This window comes from Moschus berezovskii, chromosome 1 (genome assembly GCF_049115385.1).
Source record: "Moschus berezovskii isolate FMDL1 chromosome 1, NW_MosBer_1.0, whole genome shotgun sequence".
Lineage (NCBI taxonomy): Eukaryota > Metazoa > Chordata > Mammalia > Artiodactyla > Moschidae > Moschus > Moschus berezovskii.
In genome coordinates this window covers 91142177-91160239 of record NC_142460.1, presented here as the reverse complement: position 1 = coordinate 91160239, position 18063 = coordinate 91142177, and the positions used below count along the sequence as shown (strand labels likewise).

At 46.3% G+C, this 18063-nt stretch overlaps 1 protein-coding gene across 5 annotated transcripts in view; it reads left to right on the top strand.

Moving 5' to 3' along the window:
* Positions 1–18063, top strand: part of SLC12A8 (solute carrier family 12 member 8) — a 149717-nt gene that overhangs the window by 107964 nt on the left and 23690 nt on the right. For all 5 annotated transcript variants that reach the window (XM_055397487.2, XM_055397568.2, XM_088837697.1 and 2 more), the window contains 2 exons: positions 6617–6763; positions 11570–12215. In XM_055397487.2, coding sequence (XP_055253462.2) covers positions 6617–6763; positions 11570–12215 — 793 coding nt within the window. The remainder of the gene's footprint in view (positions 1–6616; positions 6764–11569; positions 12216–18063) is intronic.

Below are 18063 nucleotides of genomic sequence, written 5' to 3'. Positions count from 1 at the left end.
GAGGCTTTGCAAAGCTGCCTTGCAGGTACATAGAGGGGTGCTGCTTGGGGCAGCCTTGGGCTGGAAGCGCTGAACTTACGTTTTAGAGCAGTGTTTGGGCTTGCTTTTCACATTAGTGCAGGTTTCTTTTTCAGGTGTGTGGACACCAGTGTCGAGGTGATATTTATTTTTGGGGGTGGGAAGGTGTCTTGGCCTTACCTCGCAAGAAGGTTTGCAAGGGGGAGCTGTTCAGGGAGTGAGAGCACTGACATCCATCTCCCAGGTCTTAGAGCCCCCAGGTGAGCAGGGTTTACTCTCAGGGAAGGAGTCAATGTCCCTCATTTTATATCTGTGCTTGCTGCTGCTGTCTCACGTCTCATCTCCCAGGGGCCTCTTCTGTAACTGTGGAATGAAAAGCTGGGCTCCATTAGAGCGACTAAAGGCCTCCGGGAATAGCTGGGCCTGGACTGAGGGAGCGGCCAGCTGCTGTCCACACCATGCCAGCAAGCTCTGCCCCTTCTTGAGCCGGTTCTTTCTTGTGGATTTCCCCACAGAGGCGCTTTCAACCATCAGAGACTCTGATCTGGATGAAAAGAGTCGAATGATCCACTGGGTGGGGCCTCTCTCTCCACTCCTTCCCCTGTTTTGTAGGGAAGCTAAGAATAGGTGTGTGTGAGGGGGCAGCACATGTCCCAGGAAGGCCACAAGTAAGAGAGTAAGAACAGCTTCACCAGCAGCCCCGGGAGACTTCGTGGGTGGAGATTCCACCTCTAACAATAGACCTATGCGTGGAGGTTGGGGGTGGGGAGACTTGTTGGAAAGGCCACCTGTCCCCAGCAGTAAAACAGACAGGCAGGCCAGCACTTCGCTGGCGGTTGGGGCACCTGCTAAAACCCTGCCTGGTGGCAGCATGTGGACAAGCCAATATGCACACACCAGGTGAGAGGTGGAAGATGGGTTTTTGGAGAGGACACGAGACTGTTTCCGGGAACAGGCGGTTGTAAAGCCTATGCAAGAAAGAAAAGATGGTATCCTTGGTTGTCAGTAGCAATCAGAGGCTGGGGCCACAAGTGCGGGAACAGGGACAGAACCGCTCAGGGCAGCTCCACAACAGCGGCTCCCTGGGGTGCTGCCCACCCCGCCCCGCCCTGGGGTCCCACAAAAAGAGGATCAAGTGAGATTCCCCCAGAAAGCCACGAACCTGGCTTTCCTTTCTTGCCCTCCTTGGGACTGGCTGGTCTGCAGTAGCAGGCACTAAGGGAGTAAGTTGGGCCCCAGGCAGCTGTCCTCTCGGCACCTGGAGGAGGGGAGCGTGTGGCACGAGAGGCTGGCTGGTGCACTCGCCTCACGTGGTCTCTTGACACCCCCTGCCACCCTGATGTGGTGTTTAGTAAACTGTTCGTCCCCCACCCCCCGCCCCCTGTCTTAGCTGTGGCCTGGTCCTGAGCCGGCCCATCTCTGAGCTCTCCTGGGTTCCAAGAAAGCAAGGCCTCTTCCTCCTGGTCTGTGTGCCCTGAGGGTCTCGCCTGGGCCCAGACCTGTGGCCTCCGCCCCTTGACTCTCCTCCTAACGAAGCAAGCGCCTCTGAGCATTTCCTTTTCTTTCTCTCAGGCCTTTTCTGCCAGAACAATTATCCTCAGTGGCTGCCGGCTGCCCTGGATTCCTTTCCACTGACCTGCAGCTGGTCAGTTCATCTGTTTCTTTCTGGGTTTCCTGCCGCTCCTGTGATCTATTTCTAATTATTTGGCTTCCCAGCCCATGGTTTCTCTAAGAAGTTTCTTTTCACTTTATATCCCTACCCCAGAGGAACTTTTCCCTGGCGGTCGGTTGCTCAGCTTTCTAAAAAATCTTGACTGTGTCACAGTGACTCTGAGATAATCTGTGTGAGGCATAATACCTGGTGCCCGGCTGATGCTTACTACATTTTGATTCCCCTACACTCCTATGGACTTCCCAGGTGGCGCTAGTGGTAAAGAATCCACTTCCTAATGCAGGAGCAAGAGATGTGGGTTTGATCCTGGGTTGGAAAGATCCCCTGGAGTAGGAAATGGCAGGCCACTCCAGTATTCTTGCCTGGAAAATTCCATGGACAGAGGAGCTTAGTGGGCTACAGTCCATGGGGTCGCAAACAGTTGGTCAGAACTGAGCGACTGGACACAGACGTACTCGACATACTCCTATGGGGATACCTTTACAGACAGTACACATTTTCAGGTGGGGACATTTTTTTCCCCTATTAATCCACATGTTAAACTGAATAGGAAAAGCCCCCAAAGTGTCAGTCTCAATATTATTCAGTTACAGAAAAAGGAGTTGTATAAACAGCAGGTATTAGTAGGGCTAAAATGAAATAGACTGATTAGTTGTTTCACAATAAACTTATATGAAGCCCAAGAAGAAGTGTTTATTACACATCAAAAATACAAAATATTTTAGGAGCCTTGGAGCTTGCTAACTAGCGGAATAAGAACAGATTAATAGGAGGAGTATCTTCAAAGCATGCCTGTGAAAAATGAGCCATGGCACAGGGAAAACTCTCATCACTCTTGGATTTGACAGTCACGATTTCCCATGTTCACAAGCTGCACATGGAGTGAGGCAGGGCTCGTAGCTGGGGGCAAGCCTGGCCCAGCACGGCCACCGAGCCCCGCCTGCCTGCCCTCTGCTCTCTGTCCTGGACACAGCTCTGCCTCTCAGCAAGTGAAGTCAACCATGTTTCCTTACATGGACAGAGGAGCCTGGCAGGCTACGGTCCATGAGATTCTCCAGGCAAGAATACTGGAGTGGGTTGCCATTTCCTTCTCCAAGGGATCTTCCCAACCTAGGAATCAAACCCGGGTCTCCTGCATTGTAGGTGGATTCTTTACCAACTGAGCTATAAGGGAAGCCCACATGTTTCCTTGTGGAAAGCGGCTGTCAAGTGAGAGAAAAACTTTGGTTGAAAGTGGAGATGTTGGTCACCTTGTGGAATGAGGACAGTATTAGAAAACTCTTTCTGCAAAAAGAGGGAACTGCTTGGGATTGTTAAGGGGTAAAGGTGTCAGGATGTAGTCCTCAGTCAAAGGGCCACAGGAATTGGATGAGGCAGAATGCATACTTTGGAAGTGACCTTATTAAACCCAGTTCTTCAAGAGAAGGGAGTGGCCAGTGGGTTGGCAGGATCTTTTAGTGACTGGAGGTCCCATGGGAGATGGGATCAAGTACCAGGAACAGAGAGACGAGTTAATGCTTTTCATCAGTAGTTACTGAAAAAGAAATTAGTGTAGTTCACACCCCAGGTAATATATTAGAAAGACAGCATTTTGTGATGACTCACACAGGTAGATGATAGAAGGGCACCTTTTGGGTTTTCCTAAAGAACTGTTGACATGTATCTGCACAAATAAATTCTCACTTCCACCTTCACTGGCACAGGTAGTTAAGTTTACAGTCCCAGATAAATAAAGGAAATGATTTAATTCTACAAGGCTTGGAGCAGAGCCATGGAGCTTACTGTTGTACCTGTAAAGCTTTGCCTATGCCAGGTGTCTCTGCTGTTCTCAGTGCTCCCAACAAGGGTAGATGGGTGACAAGGAAGGGGCAGGACTCAGGTGGGAGAGAGAGAGAATGGAGGTGTTCTATTCAACCACAAGGACCACAGTTTCGTTTCTTTTTCAGAAAATTGGTTGAGTAACAGTTTTACATAAAAGAGTGGCAAATGTACAGTCCATTTAAATGCAACTGACAAACCGGACAAAGCTTCCTACACCTAGATGGTCATCCCTTTGGTCCTTGGCCCCAGGGCTCTGCAGCGGTCCTGGGGAGTGTTGGTGGGAAGGCTGGCCAGGATGGAGGTCACCGTATCCAGCCACATGTTGCCAGAGACTCATTAAGTTCCCGAGGTTAGTTCCAACACTGAAGTACACCAGCCTGGGCCATCTCCTTCCCACTCACATTCACTGTAAATGGATAAGCTATACATGGAAAAGAACTTTTTACACTCAAGTGTATGTAACCTTTTGGATAAGAAGCAGTAAACTTTCTGCAAGGAGATACCATGCCTGCCTGTGATGGAGAATTCTCTGAGGGGAGCATGCATTGAAGATAGGGAACCATGCCCAGTGGCTTTCACCCTGACTGCACCTTGGAATCACTGGGAGGGCTTTTGGAAAAATCAAGCATGTCTGAGTCCCACTCTGTAACAATTATAGCAGAATCTCGGGGTGACTTGTGTGTATAATCAGAGTGGAGGACTACTGGGCCAGATTTTCAAAAAGTTTTTGATAAAATTTTATTACAGAATCCTTTTAACAGAAGGTGGAAACAAAGGATATAGATGAATGATTGCATCTCAGAATGAGTCAGGGGTTTGCTACTGGGACCAGGGTATCTAACAATTTTGTAAGACATCCAGGACACCAATTGCAGTGGAGCTGTGAAGCCTTATTACTCCAGCCAACGGTACTTGCTGAATGCTGTGTGCCAGACTCAGTGTGGTAGGGAGGGCCAAGATGCAGGAGACTTAGAAGCTTATGGCATGCTGGCAAGGGGGGCCATGAGTGTAATTAACCACAGGGTAGACGACCTGCCATTAGAGTACACAAATAAAGCGAGGGAATATTATATGACATTAATTTCTTCTAGTAATAAAGTGTTAAATAGTGTAGGGTGAGATAGACATAAATTCATGACATTGAAGAAAAGAAGGGAGATTCACTGGGGATAAAGATGAAGTACTGCATTTAAGGAGAACTAATCCACGCTGAATTAAGGAAAAGGTAGGCTCTTTAGTGGACCTTAGGCTTATCCACAAAATTCTGACATCTCTGACCGTTTGAGGGTTATTCACCTATGTGAGGTCTTGAAGGGAGTGATCCCCATTTATTATTATAGGACACCAAATGACCAGACTCTTGCTTGCCTGTCCCTTTGTGCCCCTGGTAAGGTGTGTGACTTAGGCTGGGCCCACCAGATGCTTCAGATGTCATGAATGGTGCAAAGGTAAGGTGATGGTGAGAATTCATCTTTGGGGCAGCAGGTGCTGGTAGCATCTTGGTCAGACTGCTCCTGTTCAGGAATCTGAGTGCGCTGCTAGCTTTGGGTCTTGCATTTTTCCAAGCCTCATCTTTCAGCCTTCTGATGATTCTGTGACCCTCCAGTATCCTATAAACACATGCTTAAAAAATATTTCCTGTCAAGAATCCTGGCTGATGCAGATTTTTGGTGTTAGTTTGTAGCCAGTGTTCAGTATAGCTTAATGCATTGTTAAAGCAAGGAAGTAAAAACTGGGGTGAGGAACATCTTCATGGAGAAGGGTATAAGGGACAAAATGAAAAATGAAATCTAACGCAGCTGTAACAGCTGGACAAATGAGCACTTAAAATACACAGTTCAGGCTATTTGCCTAAAGTAAAATATCGATAGAAAGGAAATGGCACCTCAAATACTTAAGAGAGAGGCTTTCCTGTGGGTGTAGATGAAGTGCAGCTCAGGAGGGGGCTGGACGCATGGACTCGTGACAGACGGTGTGGGACTCAGCTGCATACCAGCAGCACTGATCTTTGCAAGGGGACATCAAGCGGAGCAACTCTGCCCTCTCTCCTTCTATCTGCTGGTACCTTGTGGGCTATGTGGATCTCACGCTCTCATTTAACACTTACATCTCTGTATTGGAACCAAGTGGACCAGGATGAACTAAACAGGAGCCCCATGGAAGTGAAGCCAGTGGAGGCAATAGTGTGTCTGGTGCTCCCCAACCTCCCATTGAAGTGCATCAGAGCTCCGAGGAGCACCCACTCATGTCAGGGGCTGGAGGGCAGGCTCATGGAGGAGGGGAGGTTTATGCTGAGTCTTGAAGCACAATTGGGAGTTTAAGAGACAAGACAGTGAGTGGCTTAGGGATGTGGACAGAGGGTTCCAGCAAGCAGAGAAATCATGCTGATGGATTCTGTGTGTGCAGAGTGTGGGACTGGAAGTGTCACAGACCAAGAAGGGCCAGGTATGTCAGGGCAGTGGGGAGCCATTGATATTTTTATGGCAGGGGCGTTCATTATGACCAGTGTGCTTGTAGGTCATGCTGGCAGAGGCCTGGGGACAGAGCTTAGCCCTTAGCATTGTTGCTGGCAGTGGTTCACAAAGGATAGTCCCTAGGCCAACAGCATCAGTATCACCTGGGCCCTTGTTAGGCCATGGAGAAAGGAATGGCTACCCACTCCAGTATTCTTGCCTGGAAGATCCCATGGACAGAGGAGCCTGGTGGGCTATAGTTCAGAGGGTGGCACAGAGTTAGACATGACTGAAGCAGCTGAGCATACACACACTTGTTAGAAATCCAAATTGGGGGCCATATACCAGACCTACTGAATCAAGAAACTGAGCAAAGACCCAGAAAATCTGTGTTTTAACAAGCACTCTGGATGAATCAGACACAGTCAGTTTGAGAAGTTCTATGTAGTCCATGTAAGAAGTGATGGTGCATCAAACTGAAATGGTGGCAGTGCCAAGGAGGTGGGGTGGGCCTGAGATACTGGGAATATATCTAAGATGTCGAGTCTGCAGGATTTATGATCAGATGGGGTGTGGGTGGGTGGGTACCGGGGAGCAGAAGGGAGCAGAAGCAGACTCTGATGTTGAGTAATGAAACTGCTTCCTCATACAGGTGTCCCTAGTGGGCTTCCTGTTCCTTTTGGGCTTGTACATCTCATCCCTGGCCTCCTGTATGGGAGGCCTCTATGGAGCCCCCCGGATCCTGCAATGCATCGCCCAGGAGAGAGTGATCCCCGCGCTGGCCTGTTTGGGGCAAGGGGTAAGTGACCTTTTCTTTGAGAAATGTACATTTTTGCCGCTCAACTGACTGTTGGCGAATAAATTGCTTAAATCTTTCTGATAAGAGCCACTGGTCCGGTTCTGGTAGGGAGAAACAAGCCTGCACCCCTGTCCTCTGGCTTCTTTAGTCTGGGGCCACTGGACAAAGCATATGTCAATGTTATATCCACCCAGAGCACTTCGGCACTGGGTTAGTTAACCGTCACAATAGCACCATGGACCCTGCCACAGCAAGAGAAGTAGCGCCACAACCTTTAGTAAAAATAAATTCCGGATCCTCCAAGTTTAGCCTCGAGGAAAGAACCTCTTGGTGAAGAGAGGACCTGGTCCTTGCAACTCTAACTCTATCCTGGAGATTCACCTCCCCTTTGGGGTCTCTTTATGCTAAACTCTCACACTTCTGGTCTGTGCTGCTGCTGCTGCTAAGTCACTTCAGTCGTGTCCGACTCTGTGTGACCCCATAGACGGAAGCCCACCAGGCTTCCCCGTCCCTGGGATTCTCCAGGCAAGAAGGGTACCCTGTTAATCCTCATAGCCCTAACCCTAACTGATACAACTTGGTTGAGTCAAATCAAATGAGACATTCTTAAAACTGAAGGGGTGGCAAGAGAAGGAAGCCGAGAGAACCCCACTTCCCAATAATGTGTTTCGCAAGCTGTCAGTCAGTTCAGTTCAGTCGCTCAGTCGTGTCCAACTCTTTTCGACCCCATGAACCGCAGCACGCCAGGCCTCCCTGTCCATCACCAATTCCCGGAGTCCACCCAAACCCATCTGGCAAGCTGTAGTTGATATCTATGTTGTGGAAACATGACAGGGTTTCTCCCCATCCCAGTCCCATCCCCAGCCCCACTCTTGTTTGATGCCACGTAGGTACAAGTCACTTTAATCCCTCCTTTTACCTTCCTCTGCTTATCCACCAGTCAGCGTGGACGGGTAGGGCAAGTGACTGTCATCTCTAGTAACTTCCATGTGGTCTGTGCCTTTTATTTTAATTTATTTTTTATTAGGTAACGTGGGTAGTTGTGTTGTTCAGTCGCTCAGTTGTATCCGACTCTTTGTGTGCCGCTGGACTGTAGCTGGCCAGGCTCCTCTGTCTATGGAATTCTCCAGGCAAGAATACTGGAGGGGGTTGCCATTTCCTTCTCCACGATAATGTGCATACAGGACTCAAAACTAAAAATAAAAGATACCCTGAGAATTTTTGCTCCTGTCATGAGTATTTCTACCTTTTCGTCACCTGTACCCATGCCTTATCAAAGCTGGTTTTATTAGTTTTTCATGAATCCTTCTGTCTCTTTACAGAGGTAGTGTTCTTTGTACATTGTTCTTTGCCTTGCTTTTCTTCATTTAATGTAGCTTGGAAATCTGTCTTTTCGTATGAATATAGAAAGAACTTTCTCATTCTTTTTCCATCATGTGGATATACCATAGTTTATTAACCAGTTCCCTATAGACAGTACAGCTTCCAGTAAACAGTGCTACAAAGGATATTCTGTGTGTGTGTGTGTGTACAATCCTAAGTGAGTTTGCTGGTCAAAGGGTAAGTGCATTTTAATATTAATAGATATTGTCAAAACACCTTCCATGGGAGCAGTAATGTATGAAAGTTCCTGTCTTCCAGCAGCCAGCATGACTGTTAGACCTGGGCCAAGGACCTTGCTTTATAGGACTCTGTTCTGGTCTCTAGGAGACTCATGAGGTCAAGGGGACATGCCCTTAGCCTGTGGGCTTACATAAACAGATGGTGACTACATCTGGCCCAGGGACCGTGGTTTGCCAGCTCTGGATTACCTCCTCCGTATGTATCTCTAAACAAAACAGTTCAGTTTTGCCTGCTTTTTAAGCTTTACATAAATATGGCATGCTTTTCAGGCATCATTGTGTTTATGTGACTCATCCATGTTTTTGCTGATAGCAGCAGCTTGTTTATTATCTCTATAGAGCATTTCCTCATTTGCTGCAGTTTCTTTACTAATCCTGCTGTCATGGTATGTCCCTGTTTGGGACTGTTATGGACAATGCAGTGAACATTCTTGCAGTAGACTGGTTCACGTGTGGAGTTCTTCCAGACCTGTTAGTGGAATTGCTCAGTTGTAAGCTGTGTATATCTTTGCTTAGTAGATAACACTGAACTCTTTCTCCAAAGTAGTTGTGTTCATTTAAACTCCTGTCAGCAGTTGGTAAGTGTTCCCATTCTTCTGTGTTCTTGCCAATACTTGATATTATCAGATGTTTTAATTTTTGCCAATCTGGTGGGTGTTTAATGGTATCTCACTACAGTCTTAATTTGCATTTCCCTGATTACTCATGAGGTTGGGCATCTTTCATATGTTTAATAGACATCCTTCTGCACATTGTCTTTCCTGATAGCTCAGCTGGTAAAGAATCCGCCTGCAATGCGGGAGACCTGGTTTCGATCCCTGGGTTGGGAAGATCCCCTGGAGAAGGGAAAGACTACGCACTCCAGTATTCTGGCCTGGAGAATTCCATGGACTGTATAGTCTACGGGGTCGCAAAGAGTCAGACACGACTGAGCGACCTTCACTCACTTATGCACATTGTCTTTAGTGGGTCGTCTGTCTTCTAATTATGTCGTAGGGATTCTTGTACATTCTGAATTGCTCTTTGTCAGTTACATGTGTTAACAAAGATCTTTTCCGATTCTGCGACTTTTCTTTGTGCTGTCTTTTGGTAACAGAAGTCCGTGTGTGACTGTTTTATTGCTTTACAACCCACCCTTATCAAAGTCCTTCCTGGATCACTAGCACATCCTACAGTTTACCTAAGACCTCCTTCCACTTATTTCAGACCCTCCTTTTATTTCATAAGTTTTTGACAGTTTACTTTATTCTTCATAGTTTTATTGTTGCTACTGCTACTGCTAAGTCACTTCAGTCGTGTCCGACTCTGTGTGACCCCATAGACGGAAGCCCACCAGGTTCCCCCATCCCTGGGATTCTCCAGGCAAGAAAACTGGAGTGGGTTGCCATTTCCTTCTCCAGTGTGTGAAAGTGAAAAGTGGAAGTGAAGTTGCTCAGTCGTGTCCGACCCTTAGCGACCCCACGGACTGCAGCCTACCTGGCTCCTCAGGGTATGCTAAATAGCTAACCCACTCCAGTACTCTTGCCTGGAGAATCCCATGGACGGAGGAGCCTGGTAGGCTGCAGTCCATGGGGTCGCTGGGAGTTGGACATGACTGAGCGACTTCCCTTTCACTTTCGACTTTCATGCATCAGAGAAGGAAATGGCAACCCGCTCCAGTGTTCTTGTCTGGAGAATCCCAGGGACAGGGGAGCCTGGTGGGCTGCCATCTATGGGGTCGCAGAGACGGACACAACTGAAGCGACTTAGCAGCAGCAGTTCAGCAACACTCTAAATAGCTGTAAGTATATCCAAAATGTAGTTTTCAAAAACAATGAAATATATCTTTACTCCTTTTTTTTAAAAAAAAAACAACCCAACTTACTCTGGTTCTGGGGAAAGTGTTTCAGATCAATAGGGCCTGTGATCCTCAGAGACTCAGACCAGTGATGACTTTGCTTCCTCCATCCCGTGAAGGTTGAACTCTGTTCCAATCTTCATTAAGGGGGATGCACTTGGAGGGACATACTTGGGAGGTTCACAGATGAGGTCTGGATATAGCTGACGTGCCTGTCCCTCCCATCACAGTGCTGGCATAAAGGAGGTGGGTGCAGTGGTTAGGTCCTGTGTCTATCCTGAGTGTAAGGCCGACAGTATTTCCTGAAGAAGAACGAGGGAATGAGAGGAGTCACCAAGAATTTTGCTTACTGAGTAACTAGAAGGATTAAATGGGTACTTTCTTAAGTGGAGAAGCTGCAGAGTAGATTTGAGAGGCAGGACATCGAGGGATTAGCAGTTTGGTTTTGGAAATATTTGGTTTGAGATCCTATTAGATATCAACTGGAAATGCTGAGTAGACAGTTAAGTCTAGATTTCAGGGGAACATTTCAAGCTGGAGTTTCAAATTTGGAAGCTAAGAGCATTAAACTGGTTTTTAAGGCCATGAGCCTGATTGAGGTCCTAGAGAAGGACGATAGGTAGAGAAGAGAAGGCATCTGAGGATGGAGCTGGAGATTGCTCTGAATGCAGAAGTCAGAAATGTGGAGTGGCCAGTGACAGAGACTAAGGAGCAGTCAATGATAAGGGGATCAGCAAGAGAAGTAAGGAGACCAGGGGGTAACCAGCTGGGTCAAATGTAATCCTCAGGTTAAGGAAGGTGAGGACTTAGAAGCACTGTTGCTTTTGGCCCAAGGACCATGTCAGACTGTGCAGAATAGCTTCTGTGGAGTGACAGGTCACAGTACATGGAGTTAGCACACTTTCTCCATACTCACCCCCATTAGTAACAGATGTGCATAAGTGTGTGTGTGAGTTTGTTCATGTTTCGTATTAGAATCTCCCCACCTCAGTCACCAACGAATCTGCTGTGTCTTCTGGAGTCTGCCACTCCCCTTGAGGTTGTTTTCTCCATTAAAGCTTGGGAAGAATCAATTTTGTACCTCTTCGATTTCCAAAGCTGACTTTAAAACCCAGTGAAAGACAAAAAGAGAAATATTTGTGAAGTTCGTGTTCTATAGTATTGTCCCATATTAATAGTTACTCTGGATTGGACATCATTATCCCAAGCTTATAGATGAACTGTTATTAACACACCAAGAAGCACTTGGGAGAAGCGACTGAGCCAATTTCAGTTGTGTCTCTATAATGTAATGTGATTTTCTTCCATGAAATTTCATGGTCCTGCATGTTCCTTTTGTTTCTGCAGAAAGGGCCAAATAAAACGCCCGTAGCTGCCATCTGCCTGACCAGCTTGGTGACCATGGCCTTTGTCCTCGTGGGTCAGGTGAATGTCCTGGCCCCCATCGTCACCATCAACTTCATGCTGACATACGCCACGGTGGACTACTCTTACTTCTCCCTGGCCATGGGGGCCTGCAGCCTCTCGGAGAGGCCTGAGTCGGTGCCCAGGGAGGGCCTGGGTGCACTCCACTGCTCTGAACCCCTGCTTCTGGAGAAGGCTCCCAGTTATGGCTCTGAGGGCATTGCCCAGTGCCCCTCTGAGGGCACTCTGCTAGAATTCACCAAGGACATGGATCAGCTCCTCCAGCTAACCAGGAAGCTTGAGAGTAGCCAGCCCAGGGGAGGAGAGAGCCATGGGATCCTAGAGAATCAGAAGGGGAAGACCAAGAAGGCGAGCAAGCAAACCCTCCAAGAGAGCTTCCTCTTGGACCTCAGGTCCCCTGCTTCCTTCTCTCCTGGGGAGGCTGATGGCTGGCCTACTGTCTCCTGGGAGGGGCAGGGGCCTTACGGGAACGCACAGAGTCCCAGAAGTGAAGGGGATCAGTCTAGGAGAGCCTATGGAGCAAAACTCATCCCTGAGCCAAGTAACCAGCCCAGGCCAAGCAGAGAAGGTGGGTGCTTTGCAGTCACACCAGGGCCTTCTAATTTGGGAGTTATCACAACCCTCTTTCAAATCCTTAGGTCATTTTATAGCTGGGTTTAAAATCCTTGTTAATTTCGTTTGATATTTACTTTAAAATATTATGGTCAGTTATCAGCTGAATTTATAATTCTAATCTGGCATAGAGTGTTAATTTTAAGCAGAAATTTCTATCTACTCTTGTATGTTAAGGCTGGGAGCCATGACTGGTAACTAAATATTAATTTCATTTTACTCAAAAATCAGCCAACATGAATGAAACCAGTTTCTCCTTTCAAGGGAAGTGAAAGTGAGTTGTGACAAGCTGCCTGGCAAGGGCTCAGTCTGTTTTGTCTTTGGAGGATTAATCTCCCAAACCAGGCAGGAGGGGGATGGAGAGACAGGAGATGTGATAAAGAGCACAGCTTTTCTCTGCTTCCTCATATCTGCAGACGGAGGCAGAGGGAGACGGTCAAGGGAGACTTACGGGGCATGAGAAATTCCAAGAGAAAGAGAGAACTCAGAATTGTTTAGTCTTCCACATTCTAGGTGCTTGCTTGTGCTCATTCAGTGGTGTCCGATTCTTGGTGACCCCATGGACTGTGTAGCCTGCGAGGCTCCTCTGTCCGTGGGATTTCCCAGGCAAGAAAACTGGAGTGGGTTGCCATTTCCTTCTCCAGGGGATCTTCCTGTCCCAGGGATCAAACCTGTGTCCTTGCAACTCCTGCACTGTCAGGCAGATTCTTTTACCACGGCACCACCTGTTGAAGCCCCATATTCTAGGTACTTGACATACACGATTGCATGTCATATAATCATTGTTCAGTTCAGTTCAGTTCAGTCGCTCAGTCGTGTCCGACTCTCCGCGACCCCATGAATCACAGCACGCCAGGCCTCCCTGTCCATCACCAACTCCCGGAGTACACTCAAACTCATGTCCACAGAGTCGGTGATGCCATCCAGCCATCTCATTCTCCGTCGTCCCCTTCTCCTCCCACCCCCAACCTTTCCCAGCATCAGAGTCTTTTCCAGTGAGTCAACTCGTCGCATGAGGTGGCCAAAGTATTGCAGTTTCAGCTTTAGCATCCAGTGAAGACCCCACGTCCCAGTGAGATTACAAAGACGCCTCAGAGCTGGTGTTCTGTGTGGCTGGATGTCACGCCCAGGTCTCCCTGTATCTGAGGCCCAGTACCTTCCTCCACGTTAACCTGCTTCCTGAGGTCTATGCAGACAAGTGTGGGTGCAGAGGAGGAGACGGGGGACATGGAAGGACATGTCCAAAAATGATTGCTTTGGGTTCTCTTGTACAGCTGCTTTTCCTTCTTTACCTCCAGATAGGTGGATGGTTCTTAATGGTAGGAGCATAATTAAAATTTTTTAATCATATCATTTTTGTCAAAATAATAAATACAGTTTAATAAGCCAAGTGGAATTAAAAGTCACATAGTCAGAAACAGTAGTTCTATTCTTCTACACCATCCCTCTTCTCCGTCCTGTAGTTCCAGTCCCAGAAAATCCCACTTTCAATCAAATCGTGTTAACCTTCAGGTTACTAAATAATATGTTGGTATTGCTGCTTCTTGATATATCAGTTTTAAATATCATTTTTTGATTTACTATTATGATAAATGAAGACTAACCCATTTATGCCACTCTGATTTCTCATCCAGTGTCCCCCATGTAATTATATCACAGTTTTAAACATTAATTTTAGTAGCTAGTATTCATATTATCATGATTAAGTAAATAGTGCTTAACTATGAGCCATATATTGTACTATGACTACATTGCCTTTTTTGTCCAACTTTTCCTGTTTCCTGGGGTTAATAATTGCCATGGCTTTTTTATTTGCTTGGTTTTTCTGTCATCATTTTTTTCTGAGTACTCTGGTGAATATGGCAAATGGCTCTCAATGTTAAGTTCCAAATGCTCAAATTCTTAAGACATTTAGCATATCCGTTCGTTTTTTCCTGTCTGTCCTATGGCTCCTATTCTGATCCCCACTAGTTTGTCAGTGCGTTAGGCCTGCTACAAAGCTGTTGTCATGGAATTTCTCTTTGTCATTTTTTTTTTTCCTACTTGGCATTGACTGACCTCCCTATGTTTGAAGAATTTCCAGTGCTATGAGTGTTGGTGGGAGGCAAAGCAAGCCTTTCACACTTGAAACTGAAATGTCAGATGCTCAGTTTTCCAATCCCTCCTACAGCTAGAGTTCAGGTACAGGAATAAACCCCAGTGATTCAGATAAGCCCTCCATATACTTGGAACCGGAAACCTGAAGAGAAGAGGACTTTGAGGAGCTCTCTGGAAGCATGATAGTGGCTGCAAGGTGTCTACATTCCTGGCTCCACCATCCAGGGCTTTTCAGGGTCAACGGTGTCAGAACCTTGGTCGCTGCAGCAGTGATATCCCGACTAGACTGCTCTGACATAATTTTGAGTGTTGTCCTTGGCTATTACCTCTGAGATTGATTCACTAGCCTTTCCAGCTATTCTCAGACTGGGAAATATCTGTTTAGCTGGTCATATTACCCTGTTCTTGATTTCCAAGAGCTCTTGGTTGTAATCTGATTTGTCTTTATCTTTTAAAAAAATTTGAAAATCATCTCATTCTTGTTTTATGGGTACAATGCTTATTTTCCAGGTAATATCGGTTATTCTCCCTTTAAAGTCTTTTTCTGCCTTATGATCTTTAGATTCTTTTTTCTTTGGCTTAGTCTCATGCTCCCTTTTATATTGGAGGCTTTACTAAAATGTCTGTTGATCTTTTTATTTCTTTTTCTACTTAGAAGTGAGTCCTGAAAACCTGTTGAGAAGACCTGTGTCCTGGGCAAAGCTTATTGGTTAAGGTACCTCATTGTAGAGTGATCAAGAAGCTGGCTTTTCATGGGAGGACCCCCAAGTTGATTAGCTAGAGATTTCCTCTGTGGCTCTTCAGTTCCTCCAGAGAAGAGTCCTTTAATCTCTTGCCTGGGAGTCCCCCAGAGAGCCAGGTGATATAAGGGAGTTGAGGTATCCCACTGCTTAGGATACAGACGTCATTGAATCCTGCAGTTTCTAGTTCCATCCCCTCTCTCTTTGTTATGCCTGGTGTCCCAAGTTCAGGCCCTCTCTGGTTTGATTCCTTCAGAGGAACTCCCCTGCCCCCCCGCCCCCCACCCCGCGAACACACACACACCTTGGGGAGGGGTCAGGCAAAGAGGAGTTATTCCCCAGCTGCTTGAACAGAGGAAAGGAACTTGATGCCCAGCTGTTTCATATAGTCTTGCGAACAGTTGCCTGCACCTTCCCATTTCTGGTCCTGAACCTTTTGTGGTCCACTAGGGTACATTGGATGTAGGCTGCAGTCCGAGGGGTCGCTAAGGGTCGGACACGACTGAGCGACTTCACTTTCACTTTTCGCTTTCACACATTGGAGAAGGAAATGGCAACCCACTCCAGTGTTCTTGCCTAGAGAATCCCAGGGATGGAGGAGCCTGGTGGGCTTCCGTCTATGGGGTCACACAGAGTCGGACACGACTGAAGTGACTTAGCAGCAGCAGCAGCAGGGTACATTGGGTTGGTCCTTGCCAGCACCCTGTCCGTGGGCCCTAGAGTTCATCCTCGGCTCTGCTCCTCTCCTCTCTGTCACCTCTCCACCTTCCAAGAATTGTTTTTATCTTTTTTCTCTGAGACTTCTTGTGTTTGTGGGTTTATGGCTATTTAGTTCCTCTTCTGTTTTCTTAGTGGGTTATCAGGAAAGAAGTGTGGTCATTTTCCAACATTTAGTCAGTGAAGTTGCCAGATCTTAGAAATGTCCCGAGCTCTTGTTGACCACCCCCACCCCGCTTTCTTGCTGCCTGTACCTTGGTGTGGGCCTTCATCATCCAGCACCCAGACTCTTGTTTATCTCCACACTCACCTCCAGACTCCAGATTCTCCCATATCCTCTTTCTCCTTTTCACTGTCCTCTGAATGATCTTTCTAGAATAAAATTCTCATCCTGTCTCTTTTACTTAAAAACCTTCGTTGGAATATAATACCTTCCATCTTGGTGTGATTTGCAAGGTTCTTGGCAATCTTGCCCTACCCTACCTTCCTGGTCACTTTTCTCATGACAGCCCATATACAGATGTTCAGCTACACCCAGATGTGTGCCCCCAACACATCATGTTCTTTATTGCTTCCTACCTTTGCAATGCCATTCTGCCTGCTCCAGTTGCATCATCCTCTTCTTCCATCTGAAAAATGCTGACTTGCGGTTTAAAATCCATTTGACTTTTCAGACCCACTCTGGGAAGGATTCCCTGATCTCCTCTCCTATGCAAGCATAGCATTTGAGCCACACTGATGGTATGAACACTTATCACATTGTGTTATACATTTGCTTACACATTTGTCTTCAGGCTTACTCATCTGTCTGTCTAAGGAAAAGAAATGTTAGTTTTATTTCTTTGCCCCTAGTCTGTGAGCTACCTTTAGTCACAAACCATGTCTTTCTACCTTGTGTTCAGCAACAATATTCCCACACAATACATGACACTGACAAACACTCAGTAAAGGCTAATAAATTGATTAACAATTGTACAAATATTGGCTAAAATTTTTAAACATTGATAGGTAGAGTAGAAAGAGTTAAACTATAAGAACCTAATGTGTGACTGAGCGACTGAACTGAACTGAATGTATGAGAAACCAGATGCCATAAAATAATGAGTCAAATCACTAGTGAATAAATATTGTTGGGAGTAAGTGGATCAAAAAATTAACTTGGGGCTGTATTTGATACCTTATTTAGCCACAAATTCCTTTCCTCTCAAGAAAGAGATTTGTGACTATTGACGATATCATCAAAGACAAAAATGATCTGATTAAACGGAAATAAAAAGCATTTGCACAATGCAGTGTCACAGAAGGAAACAATTATTCTGACAAACACAACTGATAAAAGCATACCTCCCAAAGCATATTATTTTTAAAAACAGGAAGGTCAAAATCCAGATTCTACTAAAGAGAGGTCAGAAGAAATGAACACGCAGTTTACATTTGAAAAAACAGTGCCCAAACTCACTCACTGTCCATTCAACAAACTAACTTTTATGATTAAGTGTTGAATGTTATTAGTAGCTAAAAATAGACAGCATTTACTGAGTCTGTCCCACTTGCCTGGTGTGGAGATACTCTCTTAAATACAGATGATCTTATTTCATATCTAGGCATTATTACTAGCTTTTTCCAGATGGCAAAGGTGAGGCTTAGGGAAGTTATACACTTACTCAGAATAGGTGGCAGCTGGAATTTGAACCCAGGTCTATCTCACTGTAGGATCTGTGCTCTATAAAAGTATGTGTATGCTGCTTGGGTCAGTGTCTATTATGAACTAGGCCACGGAACTGAAAGTGTTAGTTGCTCAGTTGTGTTGACTCTTTGCAACCCTAAGGACTGTAGCCTGCCAGGCTCCTCTGTCCATGGGACTTTTCAGACAAGAATACTGGAGTGGGTAACCATTCCTTTCTCCAGGGAATCTTCCCAATCCAGGGATCGAAGCTGGGTTAAATGAATCCAATTTAAACCACCCTTAACCAAGGTCCGTCTAGTCAAGGCAATGGTTTTTCCCGTGGTCATGTATGGATGTGAGAGTTGGACTGTGAAGAAGGCTGATCGCCTAAGAATCGATGCTTTTGAACTGTGGTGTTGGAGAAGACTCTTGAGAGTCCCTTATACTGCAAGGAGATCCAACCAGTCCATTTTAAAGGAGATCAATCCTGGATGTTTATTGGAGGGACTGATGCTAAAGCTGAAACTGCAATACTTTGGCCACCTCATGCGACGAGTTGACTCACTGGAAAAGACTCTGATGCT